At 44.4% G+C, this 21,747-nt stretch overlaps 1 protein-coding gene across 1 annotated transcript in view; it reads left to right on the top strand.

Moving 5' to 3' along the window:
• LOC121583123 (lipoxygenase homology domain-containing protein 1-like) overlaps positions 1–21,747 on the top strand; it is a 71,594-nt gene that overhangs the window by 14,016 nt on the left and 35,831 nt on the right. The window contains 23 exon segments of the mRNA XM_045225345.1: positions 2,745–2,843; positions 2,992–3,140; positions 3,253–3,376; positions 3,632–3,882; positions 4,033–4,168; positions 5,286–5,446; positions 5,689–5,775; positions 6,591–6,726; positions 7,020–7,174; positions 7,364–7,524; positions 11,241–11,317; positions 11,745–11,941; positions 12,227–12,419; positions 12,844–13,004; positions 15,721–15,837; positions 15,919–16,063; positions 16,253–16,404; positions 16,649–16,782; positions 16,906–17,081; positions 17,917–18,021; positions 18,130–18,167; positions 18,169–18,259; positions 18,357–18,521. Coding sequence (XP_045081280.1) covers positions 2,745–2,843; positions 2,992–3,140; positions 3,253–3,376; positions 3,632–3,882; positions 4,033–4,168; positions 5,286–5,446; positions 5,689–5,775; positions 6,591–6,726; positions 7,020–7,174; positions 7,364–7,524; positions 11,241–11,317; positions 11,745–11,941; positions 12,227–12,419; positions 12,844–13,004; positions 15,721–15,837; positions 15,919–16,063; positions 16,253–16,404; positions 16,649–16,782; positions 16,906–17,081; positions 17,917–18,021; positions 18,130–18,167; positions 18,169–18,259; positions 18,357–18,521 — 3,210 coding nt within the window.

Here is a 21,747-nt window from a genome sequence, read left to right as displayed (position 1 = left end):
GAGACTCTCGACCCGCTCCACTTCAGCCCGGTCGATGTTAATGGGGGCCTGTTAGGCCGTCCTTTTCCTATAGTCCACGATCAGCTCATTTGTCTTGCTCACATTGAGGGAGAGGTTGTTGTTCTGGCACCACACTGCCAGGTCTCTGACCTCCTCCCTATAGGCTGTCTCATTGTTGTCGGTGATCAGGCCTACCACTGTTGTGTAGTCAGCAACCTTAATGATGATGTTGGAGTCGTGCTTGGCCACGCAGTCGTGGGTGAACAGGGAGTACAGGAGGGGACTAAGCACGCACCCCTGAGGGGCCCCAGTGTTGAGGATCAGCGTGGCAGATGTGTTGTTGCCTACCCTTATCACCTGTGGACGGCCCGTCAGGAAGTGGAGGATCCAGTTGCAGAGGGAGGTGTTTAGTCCCAGGGTCATTAGCTTAGTGATGAGCTTTGTGGGCACTATGGTGTTGAACACTGAGCTGTAGTCAATAAACAGCATTCTCACGTAGGTGTTCCTTTTGTCCAGGTGGGAAAGGGCAGTGTGGAGTGCGATTGAGATTGCGTCATCTGTGGATCTGTTGCAGCGGTATGCGAAATGGAGTGGGTCTAGGGTTTCCGGCATGATGGTGTTGATGGTGTTGATGTGAGCCATGACCAGCCTTTCAAAGCACTTCATGGCTACCGACGTGAGGGCTACGGGGCGGTAATAATTTAGGCAGGTTACCTTCGCTTTCTTGGGCACAGGGACTATGGTAGTCTGTTTGAAACATGTAGGTATTACAGACTCGGTCAGGGAGAGGTTGAAAATGTCAGTGAAGACACTTGCCAGTTGGTCCGCGCATGCTTTGAGTACACGTCCTGGTAATCGGTCTGGCCCCGCGGCTTTGTGAATGTTGACCTGATTAAAGGTCTTGCTCACATCGGCTACAGAGAGCGTGATCACATAGTCATCCGGAACAGCTGGTGCTCTCATGTATGCTTCAGTGTTGCTTGCCTCGAAGCGAGCATAAAAGGCATTTAGCTCGTCTGGTAGGTTCGCGTCACTAGGCAGCTCGCGGCTGTGTTTCCCTTTGTAGTCCGTAATATTTTTCACGCCCTGACACATCCGACGAGCGTCAGAGCTGGTGTAGTAGGATTCAATCTTAGTCCTGTATTGACGCTTTGCCTGTTTGATGGTTCTTCTGAGGGCATAGCGGGATTTCTTATAAGCGTCTGGATTAGTGTCCCGCTCCTTGAAAACGGCAGCTCTAGCCTTTAGCTCGGTGCGGATGTTGCCTGTAATCCATGGCTTCTGGTTGGGAAATGTACGTACGGTCACTGTGAAGATGACATCGTCGATGCATTTATTGATGAAGCCGGTGACTGAGGTGGTATACTCCTCAATGCCATTGGATAAATCCCGGAACATATTCCAGTCTGTGCTAGCAAAACAGTCCTGTAGCGTAGCATCCGTGTCATCTGACCACTTCCGTATTGAGCGATTCACTGGTACTTCCTGCTTTAGTTTTTGCTTGTAAGCAGGAATCAGGAGTATAGAATTATGGTCAGATTTGCCAAATGGAGGGCGAGGGAGAGCTTTGTATGAGTGTCTCTGTGTGTGGAGTAAAGGTGGTCTAGTTTTTTTCCTCTGGTTGCACCACAGGTCGTATACCACGGGTAAGACAAAACATGTATTTTTACTGCTCTAATTACGTTGGTAACCAGTTTATAATAGCAATAAGGCACCTCGGAGGTTTGTGGTATATGGCAAATATACCACGGCTAAGCGCTGTATCCAGGCACTCCGCTTTGCGTCGTGCATAAGAACAGCCCTTAGCCGTGGTATATTGGCCATATACCACACCCCCTCGGGCCTTATTGCTTAATTATCCAATACTTCATGTTCTTAAAAGTAAACCAACGTTCCGTAAGTTACTCTGCCTACTGTTACTTGTGTGTAAGGTGCCTCATGGAGCCTAATCGGCTGGTAAGCGTTGTAGTCCTCTTGTTACCATGTGACCTTCACCTTACAACTCCTTATTAGACAGAGAGAGAGAGAGTAGGATGCAGGGTGCATGTGTCTTGGGGCCAAATGTGACCATGGTAGGAGACACAGATCATGCCTCTGCCTGTGCCTACTTTTCCAGTCTATTCAAGGAGACCTGTTATTCCAAACCAGACAGCTGTCATGGGAACACCCATACCGCACGCACACACACACATGCACGCACGCACGCACGCACGCGCGCGCGCACACACACACACACACACACACACACACACACACACACACACACACACACACACACACACACACACACACACACACACACACACACACACACACACACACACACACACACACAGTATATTAATATTTTACCTGGAAACTGAGGATTAGAGGAACTATGGGCTGTGTGTCTGTGGTCTATTGTGAAAAGAAGGAGGAGACACACATAATCACACGAGGCATGAGACTAGACGTGAAAAGAGAGAGGTTACTTTTTGAACTGAGAGGTTACAGTCGAACTTACGAACTGAAAGGTTACAGTTCGAACTGAGAGGTTACAGTTCGAACTGAGAGGTTATAGTCGATCTTACTGTTTCAGTGACAATGGTTGCATAACATGAAAGGTACCATGATGGTGGTGTCTATGTGAAATATCATGACCATAACCGGTTCACTGTCAGATATTCATGAGAACACTTACAAACAGTACAATATCACTGAGTTCATGAATATGCTATGCTGTTTGATATTTGGTCGTTTTACAGTGAATAAATACATAGTGAGTGTGTTCACTTCTGCTGAGAAGGGCAGCGGGACAGATGCTGACGTCTTCCTGAATATCTTTGGAGAGCATGGAGATACAGGTGAGATTCAGACTCTTCATGTAATTTAACTGATCAAGCTGAAGATATGGCTCTTCCCTGAGTAATTTGCAGTGAGAATACTAGCTCTGTCATTAGCAGTTTGATTTCATTCTATATCACAATACGGTTTCATTCTATATCATTAAAGGGGAGAGACGGCTGGACAGTGACAAAGATAATTTTGAGCGAGGCACGGAGGACAAGTTTACTATTGAAACACCAAACCTGGGAAGGCTAAAGAAAATCACCATTGGCCACAACAACAGGGGCTCATCAGCTGGATGGTGTCTGGATAAGGTACACACACACACACACACACACACACACACACACACACACACACACACACACACACACACACACACACACACACACACACACACACACGTAACATGTTATCTGTCTCCAGGTGGTGATTGATGACATGGGGAACAAGGAGGTGTATGAGTTTCCAGTGAATCGCTGGTTCGCCATGGACGAGGAAGATGGAAAGATACAGAGAGATGTGTTGGTGGGAGCAACACAGCCCATGGGTGAGCCCACCCATAGAATGACATATAGAATTATTAATGTATTATGAATTATAGGATCTCTATGATCCCACCATTATAACGACAACACATTGAGTTCCAATATTGTATTCTGTATCAGATACATAAATCAGATTTTATGTTTAGGGCCAGTTCACTTTAGTGACATGAGTTTGTCACATGGTCTACATGGGTTTTATAATAGAATCAATTGAATGACCTATAACCTAACCACTCTGTGTTACTGGATCGCCAAAGCGGTTGTGTACAACGTCCAGGTGATGACGGGCAACGTGAGAGGTGGGGGCACCAACTCTAAGATCCACATCATCATGCACGGCACCAAGGGCCTGAAGAACAGCGGCAAGGTGTTCCTGGAGGGTGGTGCATTCGAACGGGGGCTCATCGATATCTTCAACGTGGAGATTGCTGCGTTGCTCAGCCCACTCAGCAGGGTCACCATCGGACACGACAACGGAGCTGTTGGGGCCGGCTGGTATTGCGAAAAGGTTACGTCTCATCTGTGTTGTTGTTGATGTTCTTGTTGTCACATTTTCATGTTGCAGTATTGCACGTTTCATCATCTACATGTACCTCTTATCTACTGGTGTGTGTTTCTAAGTTCTAACATCTTTCTCTCTCTCTGTGTCTCCGCCCAGGTGACAGTGTACTGCCCATTCACAGGCATTGAGCAGACGTTTCCCTGTTGCAAGTGGCTGGATGAGGATGAGGGAGACGGACTGATCGAGAGGGAGCTGTACGAGATGGTGTCCCTCAGGCAGAAGAAACTTAAGAGTGGGTGACCTATCCATTCTACATACACGTCTACCGTAACACACATAGGCCTACAGTGGGTTAAACAGATGTAGGATCTTAATTTGAGCCAGTTTGCTACAGCAGGAAAATAATCCTGCAGCAACAGGAAATTTGAATTTTTATGTGGATTATAATTAATGGACATTTTTGTAGGGGTTGATAAACATTTTGTGAGGGAAAATCTAGTCTGAAATTTCAAAGTGGAAATTACAAACTTCAGAAGCCTTTTTAAACCTCAAATACACTATAAGTTTTACATTTCTGCAACAGGGTGATCAAATGAAGATCCTACATCTGTAGTTGTAAGGGGCCAGTTCAGACATTCAGACATTGTACGACAACTCACAAATACAGTGGGGAAAAAAAGTATTTAGTCAGCCACCAATTGTGCAAGTTCTCCCACTTAAAAAGATGAGAGATGCCTGTAATTTTCATCATAGGTACACGTCAACTATGACAGACAAATTGAGGGGAAAAAAATCCAGAAAATCACATTGTAGGATTTTTATGAATTTATTTGCAAATTATGGTGGAAAATAAGTATTTGGTCACCTACAAACAAGCAAGATTTCTGGCTCTCACAGACCTGTAACAACTTCTTTAAGAGGCTCCTCTGTCCTCCACTCGTTACCTGTATTACTGGCACCTGTTTGAACTTGTTATCAGTATAAAAGACACCTGTCCACAACCTCAAACAGTCACACTCCAAACTCCACTATGGCCAAGACCAAAGAGCTGTCAAAGGACACCAGAAACAAAAATTGTAGACCTGCACCAGGCTGGGAAGACTGAATCTGCAATAGGTAAGCAGCTTGGTTTGAAGAAATCAACTGTGGGAGCAATTATTAGGAAATGGAAGACATACAAGACCACTGATAATCTCCCTCGATCTGGGGCTCCACGCAAGATCTCACCCCGTGGGGTCAAAATGATCACCAAGAACGGTGAGCAAAAATCACAGAACCACGCAGGGGACCTAGTGAATGACCTGCAGAGAGCTGGGACCAAAGTAACAAACCACACTGACATCAATGACAACACATAGACATATATACAATAGAACTCATTTTCCCACGTACCCCTCATCCCTTCCCAGAGTACCCATGGTCCCTGTGGATCTGGACGTCAGACGTGAAGGGGGCAGGGACGGACGCCCAGGTCTTCCTGCAGATCTACGGTGAGAAGGGCAAGTCAGACGAGATGAGACTTGAGAACAACTCAGACAGCTTTGAGCAGGCTCAGCTGGATAAGTTCATGGTAAGACCTGGATCAGGCGTAGACCTATACATCTTCTGCACACCACAGTGTTAGCCCACTGTAACCTGGGTGTTGGTGTGGGTGGACATTTTTGCCCACAGATTTGATATGGACTCATCCATATTCATTTAATAACTTTTGTGATATGTGTGTATCAGTTGTTTGAATGTAGATATTTTGTCTTTGGTGAGTATTTATTCTTTCTTCAATACTAACAGTTTTAAATTGTCGGACCACTGTAGATTGAGATGCCAGACATTGGAAAACTGACGAAGGTCCGTATCTGGCACGAAAAGAGACATCCTTTCGCAGGCTGGCATTTTGCTAGGGTGAGATCTACTGGGTTGTTTTATCTGTCAACATTAGCCTTTTATACTGTTAGTTACATAATCAAACTGATCATGAAAGTGAACTGAATCAAAGCACAATCTGTTATCTGATCATTGAAATAAACTAAAATTACAGCCTACTAAAGCATACAGATGTAGGATCTTAATTTGAGCCAGTTTGCTACAGCAGGAAGATAATCCTGCAGCAACAGGAAATGTGAATTATTATGTGGATTATAATGAATGGACATTTTTAAATGTTTCATAAGGGAAAATGAAGTCTGAAATTTCTAACTTCAGAAGTTTTTCAAACTTCAGAAACTTCAGAAGCCTTTTCAAACCTCAAACACACTGCAAGTTTGACATTTTCTGCATTGCAGGAATGTTCTCCTTCAATAGGGTGATCAAATTAAGATCCTACATCTGTACAGACTAGTATCTGATAGAGCAGTGGTGGAGATATATTATAATAATATAATAATAATATGCGATTTAGCAGACGCTTTTATCCAAAGCGACTTACAGTCATGCGTGCATACATTTTTGTGTATGGGTGGTCCCGGGGATCGAACCCACTACCTTGGCGTTACAAGCGCCGTGCTCTACCAGCTGAGCTACAGAGGACCACAGTTATACATGAGTAGGGCTCTGAGTTTTACCCTTCCATGTGACCTGACCTGGAACTCTGGGCCCTAGTTATAGGCAATAAACCAGGTTAACCAGGTTATATTAGGTCAGGTCACAGAGACAGGAATAACTATTTATATGTTTTTGTAAGTCCCCTATTTAAGTGTTATGTCTGTGTCTTACCCCAGGCCACGGTGATGAAGACTCTGACGAGGGAGAAGTACTCATTTAACTGTGGCCGCTGGCTGGACATCAACGAGGACGATAATGAGATCATCAGAGAGCTGCCTGCCACCGGAGCTCTCATCCCAGAGCCTTTACCATGTAGGACCCACAATGACAAGCATGCGTGTAAACACACACACACATATTTTGTATACTTTATTTTGAATCCACCAATTAAATTGACAAAAAAAGGATCCAAACATTTCAAAGGTCCCACACACACACACACACACACACACACAGAAACAAACACGCGCGCACACACACTAAAACCACATATTGGTATGACAACTGCATGTCTTCAAACATTGCATGAATACTTATCAATACTCTTGTCCTATTAAGAATGTTTAGAATCATCACAGAGACTGTTAACATTCTGTGCTTCTAAGTGCTGAAGTATCGCATCACCATCTGTACGGGGAAAGTGAGTGGAGGAGGCACTGATGCCAGCGTATTCCTTAATGTGATCGGGGACCTGGGAGACACAGGGGATCGACTCATGTTCCTCAGCAAAAACAACGTCAACAAGTTTGAAAAGGGCAACGTGAGTAGGGGTGGTTCAGGAGTACCTGGGTGTATATGTAGTGGAGGTGGTTCCGTGAACGATGCTCATGCGATCAGTAACCCTTCCTGAGACCTGACAACTTTTGTTAGCTCCCAGATCTAATATCTAGGCTTTAGCTCAGTGGGCTAACTTGGTTTTGAGCAGTTTATCTCCCTCATTTCTCCACAGGCCGATGAGTTCCTGATCGAGGCAGTGTCTTTGGGGCAGGTGCGCAGGGTGCGTATCGGCCATGATGGGAGGGGTGGAGGCTGCGGTTGGTTCCTGGATAAGGTGCTGGTCAGGGAGGAGGGCCAACCAGAGTCTGCGGCCATAGAGTTCCCCTGTAACAGGCAAGTCAACCAACCAATCACATGGCAACCAATCACATTATACACTGCTCAAAAAAATAAAGGGAACACTAAAATAACACATCCTAGATCTGAATGAATGAAATAATCTTATTAAATACTTTTTTCTTTACATAGTTGAATGTGCTGACAACAAAATCACACAAAAATTATCAATGGAAATCAAATGTATCAACCCATGGAGGTCTGGATTTGGAGTCAGACTCAAAATTAAAGTGGAAAACCACACTACAGGCTGATCCAACTTTGATGTAATGTCCTTAAAACAAGTCAAAATGAGGCTCAGTAGTGTGTGTGGCCTCCACGTGCCTGTATGACCTCCCTACAACGCCTTGGCATGCTCCTGATGAGATGGCGGATGGTCTCCTGAGGGATCTCCTCCCAGACCTGGACTAAAGCATCCACCAAATCCTGGACAGTCTGTGGTGCAACGTTACGTTGGTGGATGGAGCGAGACATGATGTCCCAGATGTGCTCAATTGGATTCAGGTCTGGGGAACGGGCGGGCCAGTCCATAGCATCAATGCCTTCCTCTTGCAGGAACTGCTGACACACTCCAGCCACATGAGGTCTAGCATTGTCTTGCATTAGGAGGAACCCAGGGCCAACCGCATCAGCATATGGTCTCACAAGGGGTCTGAGGATCTCATCTCGGTACCTAATGGCAGTCAGGCTACCTCTGGCGAGCACATGGAGGGCTGTGCGGCCCCCCAAAGAAATGCCACCCCACACCATGACTGACCCACCGCCAAACCGGTCATGCTGGAGGATGTTGCAGGCAGCAGAACGTTCTCCACAGCGTCTTCAGACTCTGTCACGTCTGTCACATGTGCTCAGTGTGAACCTGCTTTCATCTGTGAAGAGCACAGGGCGCCACCTGCAGAACCACTCCTTCATTTAAACCAACATCCCTACAGTAGGTAATTATTGTGTATGTCTCACAATAATCAGGCGAATTTGCCAATCTTGGTGTTCTCTGGCAAATGGCAAACTTCCTGCACGGTGTTGGGCTGTGAGCACAACCCCCACCTGTGGACGTCGGGCCCTCATACCACCCTCATGGAGTCTGTTTCTGACCATTTGAGCAGACACATGCACATTTGTGGCCTGCTGGAGGTCATTTTGCAGGGCTCTGGCAGTGCTCCTCCTGCTCCTCCTTGCACAAAGGCGGCGGTAGCGGTCCTGTTGCTGGGTTGTTGCCCTCCTACGGCCTCCTCCACGTCTCCTGATGTACTGGCCTGTCTCCTGGTAGCGCCTCCATGCTCTGGACACTACGCTGACAGACACAGCAAACCTTCTTGCCACAGCTCGCATTGATGTGCCATCCTGGATGAGCTGCACTACCTGAGCCACTTGTGTGGGTTGTAGACTCCGTCTCATGCTACCACTAGAGTGAAAGCACCGCCAGCATTCAAAAGTGACCAAAACATCAGCCAGGAAGCATAGGAACTGAGAAGTGGTCTGTGGTCACCACCTGCAGAACCACTCCTTTATTGGGGGTGTCTTGCTAATTGCCTATAATTTCCACCTGTTGTCTATTCCATTTGCACAACAGCATGTGAAATTTATTGTCAATCAGTGTTGCTTCCTAAGTGGACAGTTTGATTTCACATAAGTGTGATTGACTTGGAGTTACATTGTGTTGTTTAAGTGTTCCCTTTATTTTTTTGAGCAGTGTATCTTTCATAACATAATGGGAGCATGGCCAACTAACTAATTTAGGCTCGATTCAATCCGTAGCGCTGAAGACTTGTGTAGCCGGCGCGGTCTGTCTCTTGCCGACTACTGCGTTGTGTTCCGGTGCACTGAAGACAACACACTGGCGTACTTGAAGGCACTTTATTGTGTACAGCTCTCTCACTCTCTCCCAGCCGAGTACAATGCAGACTGTTCAACATCAAAGAGAGAAAATGTTCAACACTCTACCCTCGACCAGAATCCGCCTCTCCCAGCCGAATACAATGCAGACTCAGTATAATCACATTCAAAAATACAAGGAATAAAAATACAACATCATTGGAAAATAAACATTGCATCTGGTGTATATCTTATGTATGTGTCATATTCATGTTATCTCTGCCAAAAACTCTGAGCTTTTAGCCTTTACATTAATACTGTGCAACATGACATAAACCATCTTTCAAACAGGTAATACATACAGTAATATGCACGAAGCAACATGTAATCCTTCACATTTGAGCTTTTCAGTGCCATTAAACACTAATCAATACATGAAAACATTTTAAATGAACACATTTTTAACCTGATATAGGGAATACATACCTGTTCAACATCAAAGAGAGAAAATGTTCAACACTCTACCCTCGACCAGAATCCGCCTAACATAAAAGAACAACGTGAGCTTCGTCACAAGAGGATAGAATGATGATTGCTAACTTACAGCTAAACAGAACACGAGGTTAGCTAAGTTAGCAATTTCTCAACTCTCAAAAATGGCTATATTCACGACACAGCTTGATTAAATGTACGTACACTCATCATATAATATACATACAAGTTACTATGTGCACTGAAACGTTTTAGTTTTAACAGGTATATCAAGTTTATGTCACGCCGAAGTGAACACGTACCTCTCCCAGCCGAATACAATGCAGACTGAGAAAAGCACAACATCCCTCCGCATATAACCAACTCTAGAGGGCGCACTTACACAACTAACTCTCCCAATATCTGTAGACTACACGAAATGCTGAACAATACAATATTTTGGTGAAATCAACTCACAAAATAAAATAAAAAATAGAAAATGAACGGTTGCAAAAATCTGTAATTCTTTGACCTGTTACACTTGCACTACAGTGCGATAGAAATTTAAAAGGCAATGTTCCCGCGTTCGCAGAGACTGCATTCACAGTAAATGTCAGGTCATTCGGAAATTACCTTTACATTTCAATCACGCTACAGTGCTGATCTTCAGCAATATGGATTGAATCGAGCCCTTACTGACTACTAATGTAAAATGAAAATGTAACTAATTTATTTGAATGAAAATTCCATCAGTTTACTGGGAGTTTGGGGAATTACTTTCATGGGAAGCACCTTCATGGACTAGTGCTGTGTACAGGGAAGCACCTTCATGGACTAGTGCTGTGTACAGGGAAGCACCTTCATGGACTAGTGCTGTGCACAGGGAAGCACCTTCATGGACTAGTGCTGTGTACAGGGAAGCACCTTCATGGACTAGTGCTGTGTACAGGGAAGCACCTTCTTGGACTAGTGCTGTGTACAGTGACCTTTTTCCCTGATAATGAAATTCATCTAATCACTCACTCCCATCACTAGTAACAACAAAAGCACCAAACAGCCAATCACACAGCGTTTCACTACCAGCCATACTGTCTCGGGGAAGACAGTCATCCGGCCTGGCCACGCCCAGTCTGTCTCTTTTGGCCGTTCTCCAATGGCCTCGCTTAACCAGTTAGCCAGCTGATGGACCAGCATCCCATTACAAATAGGGACTAAACACACTGTGGCCAGCCAGGTCTCTCTCCCTCCAGTAACTGGAGCTAAACCACAAGTCTGGGGTGCCCTGTTACACCGTAACACTTTCCTGTTTCAACCTCTAGGCTATACATTAAGCAATGTTGAGTGAAAGTGTTTTAGGTTGTATACCTGTGCCTTGTAGAGGTGAGGTTGATTCAAATGGAGTATCTCCTTTTGGTTGTATTTTATGCCAGGTGGTTGGACCGGAATGAGGACGATGGACAGATTGTCCGTGAGTTAGTGCCAGCAGGGGATGGTCTGCGTCTCCACAGTGAGTCAACCATGAAACAGACAAACACTTTAGTTTAGTTTATTTGGACAAATAGAAAGAGAGTTTGTACACAGTAAAAAAAACAAAAAACATTTTGTGCAGGAGGGGGGAAAAAGGCCAAAATGTCCACTTTAAAATGTCAGACTTGATTTATCATAACAACAAAAGTATCAACCCCTACAAAAATGTTCATTAATTATAAATCACATAATAATTCACATTTCCTGCATTATTTTCTTGCTGTGAGAAACTGGTCAAATTAAGATAGCATATCTGTAGGTGATACATTATACTACAGATGTTCACATAGCTAGTGTGAACATATCATTTGTTTATCTTTTACATAAACATGAAAAACTCAAGGCTCGATTTAAAGTTGTGTGTGTGCCTACAAGAGGAAAAACCCATGCCTCATATGTCTTTTAAGATGTCAACTACCATATCTCGGTGAAGACAGGCAACATCAACGGGGCCAGCTCGGACTCCAAGGTGTTTGTCAAGCTGTACGGGGAGAAGGGCGACACCACAAGGATACTCCTGTTGGTCTCGGACAACGACCTGAGTAACTACTATGAGACGGGCCAAACTGATATCTTCACCGTCGAGACCTATGACATCGGACAAGTGTGTCATTTTTTATGTTTTATAGAATACATGATCAGAAACATAGAAACATAGATTATAGTTGTGTTATTTAAACCAACATCCCTACAGTAGGTAATTATTGTGTGTGTCTCAGTTTCTTGGAGTTGTATGGTGCCTTATTACACATCAGAGTTGTATGGTGCCTTATTACACATCAGAGTTGTGGGTTTGATTGCTACATGGGTCTCATACGGACCCAGTTAACTGGATAAAAGCATCAGCTAAATGACCATCCATCCTGATTCTTACTTTCTCTCTCTGTAGATCCACCGTCTGCTGATTGGCCACACTAACGAGGGTCTGCGTGCTGGTTGGTTCCTGGACAGTGTCCAGATCATTGTGCCGGCCCATGGGAAGCAGTACCAGTTCCCCAGCCATCGCTGGCTCTGTAAGGATGAGGCTGATGGCAAGGTGGAGGTGGAAATCTACCCCAGCGAGACCATGGACATCGAGAAATGTAACAGACAATTTACTAGATTGGATACTCTGAGACAATACATGTATTATACAGTACATACTGTGCCAGAGAATTAATATATTTACAGTGTGTATTACATTTTTTGCCAGAGGTAATATTTAAACACACTGTGTAATGTACCAGAGCTTTCAAATACACTCTGAGGCATTTGTACACACAATGTAGCTACCAGAGTTGTCACAAGAACACCCAATGAAAAAGTACAGGAACACTCAAAATGATAGATCACTGAATAAACCTGTAATCAGATGACGTGACTAGATTAATACAGTTCTGTCCAGTAATAAGCGCTGAAGTCCTACTTAGTGATTATGATGGATTGTGGTGCATTAGTCCCCACTCTCCATCATCCTGCCATGGTCTAATTGGTTAGTGACATGTTGCTCTGCCCTCTGGTTTGCAGTGATTAACTACGAGGTCACGGTGGTCACGGGGAACATGCGCAATGGTGGCACAAACGCCAATGTGTTCTGCCAGATCTACGGAGAGGAGGGCAAGACTGAGCTCATCAGCCTCAAGAGCCGCTCCAACAACTTTGAGCGCGGGACCACAGAGATCTTTAAGGTCTGGATCACCTTGTTCAGACACAGTCAGTGAACCAGTAATAGTGGTCTACTGACTACACATTCATGGGTTTCAAATTGTGGGAAGAAAAGTATTTTCTCTTTGTGAATTGGTTTGATTCTTGAAGAGTACAGCTATCATTGGTTTTGAGAAGATTTAACATAAAATCAGTCATTCTGCCATGTTGTGGAGTGGAGTTGATGATGACAAATCTCAAAATTGTAAAGATGGGGAGAGGTCTGTCCGTAATAAAGAGATGCTCTGCTATTTTTTGACACCACACTCCACAAAGCAAGTCCTGCAGGCTCTAGTTGTATCTTATCTTGATTATTGTCCAGTCATATGGTCAAGTGCTGCAAAGAAATACCTAGTTAAGCTGCAGCTGGCCCAGAACAGAGTGTCACGTCTTGCTCTTCATTGTAACCAGAGGGCTAATATTAATACTATGCATGCCAGTCTCTCTTGGTTAAGAGTTGAGGAAAGACTGACTGTTTCACTTCTTGTTTTTATAAGTAACATTAATGCGTTGGAAATTCCAAATTGTTTACATAATCAACTTACACACAGCGCTGACACACACACTTACCCCACCAGACATGCCACCAGGGGTCTTTTCACAGTCACCGGGTCCAGAACAAATTCAAGGAAACATACAGTATTATACAGAGCCATGAGTGCATGGAACTCCCTTCCATCTTATATATGTGAACATCAAACTTGGTTCAAAAAACAAATAAAGCAACACCTCACGGCACAACTCCTCTGCCCATGTGACCTACTTGTTGTGTGTATGTACTGACATGTATGTGTAACTGATAGATGCACACACACTAAATGTAAAAAAGTTTTAGAACACCCACTCATTCAAGAGTTTTTCTTTATTTTAACTATTTTCTACATTGTAGAAGAATAGTGAAGACATCAAAACTATGAAATAACACATCTGGAATCATGTAGTAACCAAAAAAGTGTTAAACAAATCAAAATATACTTTATATTTGAGATTCTTCAAATAGCCACCCTTTGCCTTGATGACAGCTTTGTACACTCTTGGCATTCTCTCAACCAGCTTCACCTGGAATGCTTTTCCAACAGTCTTGAAGGAGTTCCCACATTAACTGAGCACTTGTTGGCTGCTTTTCCTTCACTCTGCGGTCCGACTCATCCCTAAGCATCTCAATTGGCATTCTCTCAACCAGCTTCATGAGGTAGTCACCTGGAATGCATTTCAATTACCAGGTGTGCCTTCTTAAAAGTTCATTTGTGGAATTTCTTTCCTTCTTTATGCATCTGGAATCATGTAGTAACCAAAAAAGTGTTAAACCAATGAAAATATATTCTATATTCGAGATTCTTCAAATAGCCACCCTTTGCCTTGACAGCTTTGAACACTCTTGGCATTCTCTCAACCAGCTTCACCTGGAATGCTTTTCCAACAGTCTTGAAGGAGTTCCCACATATGCTGAGCACTTGTTGGCTGCTTTTCCTTCCCTCTGCGGTCCGACTCATCCCAAACCATCTCAATTTGGTTGAGGTCGGGGGATTGTGGAGGCCAGGTCAACTGATGCAGCACTCCAACACTCTCCTTCTTGGTTAAATAGCACTTACACAGCCTGGAGGTGTGTTGGGTCATTGTCCTGTTGAAAAACAAATGATAGTCCCACTAAGCCCAAACCAGATGGGATGGCGAATCGCTGCAGAATGCTGTGGTAGCCATGCTGGTTAAGTGTGAATTCTAAATAAATCACAGACAGTGTCACCAGCAAAGCACCCCCACACCATCACATCTCCTCCTCCATGCTTTACAGTGAGAAATACACATGCGGAGATCATCCGTTCACCCACACCGCGTCTCACAAGACACAGCGGTTGGAACAAGGAATCTCCAATTTGGACTCCAGACCAAAGGACAGATTTCCACCAGTCTAATGTCCATTGCTCGTGTTTCTTGGCCCAAGCAAGTCTCTTCTTCTTATTGGTGTCCTTTAGTAGTGGTTTCTTTGCAGCAATTCGACCATAAAGGCCTGATTCACACAGTCTCCTCTGAACAGTTGATGTTGAGATGTGCCTGTTACTTGAACCCCCACCTTGTCACAACACAACTGATTGGCTCAAATGCATTAAGAAGGAAAGAAATTCCACAAATGAACTTTTAAGAAGGCACACCTGGTAATTGAAATGCATTCCAGGTGATTACCTCATGAAGCTGGTTGAGAGAATGCCAATTTAGATGCTTAGGGATGAGTCGGACCGCAGGGTGAAGGAAAAGCAGCCAACAAGTGCTCAGTTAATGTGGGAACTCCTTCAAGACTGTTGGAAAAGCATTCCAGGTGAAGCTGGTTGAGAGTATGCCAAGAGTGTACAAAGCTGTCATCAAGGCAAAGGGTGGCTATTTGAAGAATCTCAAATATAAAATATATTTTGATTTTTTAACACTTTTTTGGTTACTACATGATTCCAGATGTGTTATTTCATAGTTTTGATGTCTTCACTGTTATTCTACAATGTAGAAAATAGTAAAAATAAAGAAAAACCCTTGAATGAGTAGGTGTTGTAAAACGTTTGACCGGTAGTGTATGTCAATTGTGAAGTCTTTTGTCTGTAATGTATTTTTCGTTATATGTCAGACCCCAGTAAGACTAGCTGTCACAATTGTCGCCAAATCAAATAAAAAAATAACCACCATTGACCTATATTCCTGTCCCTCACCCCCCAGATCGAGGCGCTGAACGTTGGCAAATTATTCAAGATCCGCATCGGGCACGACGGTTCGGGCGTGGGCGACGGGTGGTTCCTTGAGACGGTGGACATCAAACGGCTCACCATGGCCATGGTGCAAAGGGAAGTGGTGAAGGACAAGCCGAAAGATGAGAAGAAGGACAAGAAGAAAAATAAAAAGAAGAAGAAAGAGGAGGATGAGGAGGAGGAGGAGTATGTGACGGAGCTCCAGGAGGTGGTGGAGAGCGTGACGTTCCCCTGTCATCGCTGGCTGGCCCGCGACGAGCAGGACGGGGAGATCGTGGTGGAGCTCCTCCCCGAGGACCCCGGAGACCTGGAGGGTAGGATTCAAGTTTCAAGTTTTATTAGTCGTATGTACGACTGGTATACATCGTCCAACGAAATGCTTACTTGCAGGTTCCTTCTCGACAATACAACAAAAATAAGGCCGAAGGGGAGTGAATAGTTGTAATTATTGTATGGTCATGGATTATGTAATGAGTGAATTTGTGAATCTGGATGATCCACAGAGAACTCCTATGAGGTCCATGTGTTTACTGGCCCCATGTGGGGAGCAGGAACCGATGCCAACGTGTACATCAACATCTATGGAGAGATCGGTGACACGGGCGAGCGGAAACTCAGAAAGTCCAACAACCTCAACAAATTTGAGAAGGGGCAGGTGAGGAAGCAATCTGCCAATATGATGATGATGTCAATAATATCCGGGTGACTGTTGAACTACGACCTCTCTCCCATTGACCTAGCTGTTTGACCTCTGACCTTTGTGCGTGATACAATAAATTAAAGCATTGAACAACTATTGATCATTGAAAAAGATGTTCCAGGCTACAGGAACCTTTTATTAACATTTTATTCATGCCTTTTACCTCTGACCTTTCCCATGGTTTTACTGTGGGGTTCAGGAGGACGTGTTCTCCATTCCGGCCATCGATCTGGGCATTCTGAAGAAGCTGAGGATTCGTCACGACAACAGCCAGCCTCATGCGGCCTGGTTCCTGGACAGGGTGGAGATAGTAGACAACAAAGACGACACCACGTAAGGGGGGGGCAGGCACAGGATTACACAATAATATTATTATTATCAAGTCACAGACAGACAGACAGACAGACAGATAGACAGTTAGACAGAGCCTTGAAGCCTGACCTGCTAGTGTTCTAGGTACTACTTCCCATGTAAACGGTGGCTGGCCATCGATGAGGATGACGGACAGATTGCCAGGGAGCTGGTCCCTGTGGACGAGGCCTTTATGAAGAAGGGTAATGATGATGATGATGATGATGATGATGATGACGACGAGGAAGACTCCAGTGCAACACTCGGCCTGGAGCAGAAGGGTGAGACACAGACACACACCGGAGGCTAATTGCTAATTGTTTGCTCTTGTGTTGAGTTTGCTCCCGTTATTTTCAGAACAATTATTTTTGTATGTTGTGCTGTACGCTTACACATACACATGATAAGACATGCACTCTATACACACATACACATGGATTTTGTATTGTTGTCACGTTCGTTGATGAACGGGTCAGACCAAGGTGCAGCGTGATATGCAAACATGTTTATTACACGAATAAACACACGACAAAACAATAAACTAACGACACGTGAAGTCCTAAGGTAACACAACAAACCTTATACAGGAAAAAGATCCCACAACCCACTAGTGCTTAAGTATGGTCCCCAATCAGAGACAACGAGCGACAGCTGCCTCTGATTGGGAACCACACCGGCCAACATAGAAATACACATACTAGAATATACAACATAGACAATACACCACAATGAAAATACATACCCTGACTCAACAAATAAGAGTCCCCAGAGTCAGGGCGTGACAATTGTAGATATGTGATAGTTGAGTAGTGGCCTGAGGGCACACACTTAATGTGTTATGAAAAGTGTTATTAAATGTGATGTCATGTAATATTTTAAATTGTATATAATTGCCTTAATGTTGCTGGACCCCAGGAAGAGTAGCTGCTGCCAAGACAGCAGCTAATGGGGATCCTTAATGAATACAAAAGTACAAATGTTCTATTCTCTCTGGAAAATGTGTTGCCCAGATTTCATTGATCACTAGGTATACAATATAACATTAGATTTGACTGAATAATAACGATGCATTGTCGTGAATACATTGTAATCTGACTTGGTTGAAATGTCTGTCAGCCATGTCCACCACCTACACAATGAGGGTAAAGACTGGAGACAAGAAGTATGCAGGCACTGATGCCAACGTGTTTGCCATCCTGTACGGCACAAAGGATGATACAGGTAATGCTTTACAGACACTGAGATAGATGATATACATGTTAGTGTCTTTGAGCGTCTGTATTTGCATATACTACTAACTATGATATGTACTGCTGTGTGTTTTCACAGGCATCATAATGGTGAAAGCATCCAAGTTCCATAAAGAATAAGTTTGAGCAGGCCATGATCGATGAGTTTACAGTGGAAGCTGTGGATATTGGAACACTGAAGAAAATACGCATAGGGCATGACAACTCAGGTTAAACAAGCTCATACATATATATGATATGTGATTACACACATTATGTACACACACACACACACACTTCCAGTGATAATGTGTTATGCCTGTGCAGGGGCGGCATCGGGCTGGTTCCTGGACTGGGTGGAGGTGGATGCCCCCTCCTTGGGCCAGAGGCTGAGGTTCCCCTGTGGTCGCTGGCTGGACAAGGGAGAGGACGACGGGGCCATCGTCAGGGACCTCTTCCCTGCAGACCTCCAGACTGAGCTCTACACACCATGTAAGAACCAACCAGCAGCTTAAAATACTTTGATAACCCATGTTATAGCCTACTAGCATACCACTACCCTACACAGTGTTACTATCTTATATCATGCCATATAAGGCCTTACCTGGCATACCAAGAGCCAGCCTAATGCACCCTGTGCTTATTGTAGATAACCCATATCTTACAGGACCCTATACTACCATACCATGCCATATAGGGCTGGGAAATTCCAGGGACCTCACGATACGATATTATCACGATACTTAGGTGCCGATATGATATGTATTGCCATTCTCACGATTCTATAAGTATTGCGATTCGATACCGCGATTTGTATTGCAATTTGATGTTCCAAACATATTGCTCACTATACAGTATGTCTTTACAATAATTATATATATATATATACAGTACCAGTCAAAGGTTTGGACACACCTACTCATTCCAGGGTTGTTCTTTATTTTTACAGTGTAGAATAATAGTGAAGACATCAAAACTATGAAATAACACATATGGAATCATGTAGTAACCAAAACAGTATTAAAAAAATCTAAATATATTTTATATTGGAGATTCTTCAAATAGCCACCCTTTGCCTTGATGATAACTTTGCACACTCTTGGCATTCTCTCAATGAGATTCATGAGGTAGTCACCTGGATAGCATTTCAATTAACAGGTGTTCTTCTTAATGCGTTTGAGCCAATCAGTTGTGTTGTGATAAGGTGGGTGGGTGGGGGGGGGGGGGTATACAGAAGATAGCCCTATTTGGTAAACGACCAAGTCCATATTATGGCAAGAACAGCTCAAGTAAGCAAAGAGAAAAGACAGTCCATCATTACTTTAAGACATGAAGGTCAGTCAATCCGGTAAATGTAAAGAACGTTTCTTCAAGTGCAGTCGCAAAAACCATCAAGCACTATGATGAAACTGGCTCTCATGAAGACCGCCACAGGAAAGGAAGACCCAGAGTTCCCTCTGCTGCAGAGGATAAGTTCATTAGAGTTACCAGCCTCAGAAATTGCAGCCCAAATAGATGCTTCACAGAGTTCAAGTAACAGACACATCTCAACATCAACTGTTCAGAGGAGACTGCGTGAATTGCTGCAAAGAAACCACTACTAAAGGACACCAATAAGAAGAAGAGACTTGCTTGGGCCAAGAAACACGAGCAATGGACATTAGACCGGTAGAAATCTGTCCTTTGGTCTGGAGTCCAAATTTGAGATTTTTGGTTCCAACCGCTGTGTCTTTGTGAGACGCAGTGTGGGTGAACGGATGATGTCCACATGTGTATTTCCCAACGTAAAGCATGGAGGAAGAGGTGTTATGGTGTGGGGGTGCTTTGCTGGTGACACTGTCTGTGATTTATTTAGAATTCAAGGCACACGTAACCAACATGGCTACCACAGCACTCTGCAGCGATTCGCCATCCCATCTGGTTTGGGTTTAGTGGGACAATCATTTGTTTTTCAACAGGACAATGACCCAACACACCTCCAGGCTGTGTAAGCGCTATTTTACCAAGGAGAGTGATGGAGTGCTGCATCAGATGACCTGGCCTCCACAATCACCCGATCTCAACCCAATTGAGATGCTTTGGGATGAGTCAGACCGCAGAGTGAAGTAAAAGCAGTCAACAAGTGCTCAGCATATGTGGGAACTCCTTCAAGACTGTTGGAAAAGCATTCCAGGTGAAGCTGGTTGAGAGAATGCCAAGAGTGTACAAAGCTGTCATCAAGGCAAAGGGTGGCTATTTGAAGAATCTCAAATATAAAATATATTTAGATTTCTTAACACTTTTTTGGTTACTACATGATTCCAGATGTGTTATTTCATAGTTTTGATGTCTTCACTATTCTTCTACAATGTAGAAAATAGTAAAAATTAAGAAAAACCCTTGAATTAATAGGTGTGTCCAAAGTTTTGACTGGTACTGTGTATATACACTGCTCAAAAATATAAAGGGAACACTAAAATAACACATCCTAGATCTGAATGAATGAAATAATCGTATTAAATACTTTTTTCTTTACATAGTTGAATGTGCTGACAACAAAATCACACAAAAATTATCAATGGAAATCAAATGTATCAACCCATGGAGGTCTGGATTTGGAGTCACCCTCAAAATTAAAGTGGAAAACCACACTACAGGCTGATCCAACTTTGATGTAATGTCCTTAAAACAAGTCAAAATGAGGCTCAGTAGTGTGTGTGGCCTCCACGTGCCTGTATGACCTCCCGACAATGCCTGGGCATGCTCCTGATTAGGTGGCGGATGGTCTCCTGAGGGATCTCCTCCCAGACCTGGACTAAAGCATCCGCCAACTCCTGGACAGTCTGTGGTGCAACGTGGCGTTGGTGGATGGAGCGAGACATGATGTCCCAGATGTGCTCAATTGGATTCAGGGCCAACCGCACCAGCATATGGTCTCACAAGGGGTCTGAGGATCTCATATCGGTACCTAATGGCAGTCAGGCTACCTTTGGCGAGCACATGGAGGGCTGTGCGGCCCCCCAAAGAAATGCCACCCCACACCATGACTGACCCACCGCCAAACCGGTCATGCTGGAGGATGTTGCAGGCAGCAGAACATTCTCCACGGCGTCTCCAGACTCTGTCACGTCTGTCACGTGCTCAGTGTGAACCTGCTTTTATCTGTGAAGAGCATAGGGCGCCAGTGGCGAATTTGCCAATCTTGGTGTTCTCTGGCAAATGCCAAACGACCTGCACGGTGTTGGGCTGTAAACACAACTCACACCTGTGGATGTCGGGCCCTCATACCCCCCTCATGGAGTCTGTTTCTGACCGTTTGAGCAGACACATGCACATTTGTGGCCTGCTGGAGGTCATTTTGCAGGGCTCTGGCAGTGCTCCTCCTGCTCCTCCTTGCACAAAGGCGGAGGTAGCAGTCCTGCTGCTGGGTTGTTGCCCTCCTACGGCCTCCTCCACGTCTCCTGATGTACTAGCCTGTCTCCTGGTAGCGCCTCCATGCTCTGGACACTACGCTGACAGACACAGTAAACCTTCTTGCCACAGCTCGCATTGATGTGCCATCCTGGATGAGCTGCACTACCTGAGCCACTTGTGTGGGTTGTAGACTCCGTCTCATGCTACCACTAGAGTGAAAGCACCGCCAGCATTCAAAAGTGACCAAAACATCAGCCAGGAAGCATAGGAACTGAGAAGTGGTCTGTGGTCACCACCTGCAAAACCAGTCCTTTATTGGGGGTGT

This window comes from Coregonus clupeaformis, chromosome 15 (assembly GCF_020615455.1).
Source record: "Coregonus clupeaformis isolate EN_2021a chromosome 15, ASM2061545v1, whole genome shotgun sequence".
In the NCBI taxonomy this organism is placed as follows: domain Eukaryota; kingdom Metazoa; phylum Chordata; class Actinopteri; order Salmoniformes; family Salmonidae; genus Coregonus; species Coregonus clupeaformis.
This window is presented reverse-complemented; position numbering and strand designations above follow the sequence as displayed.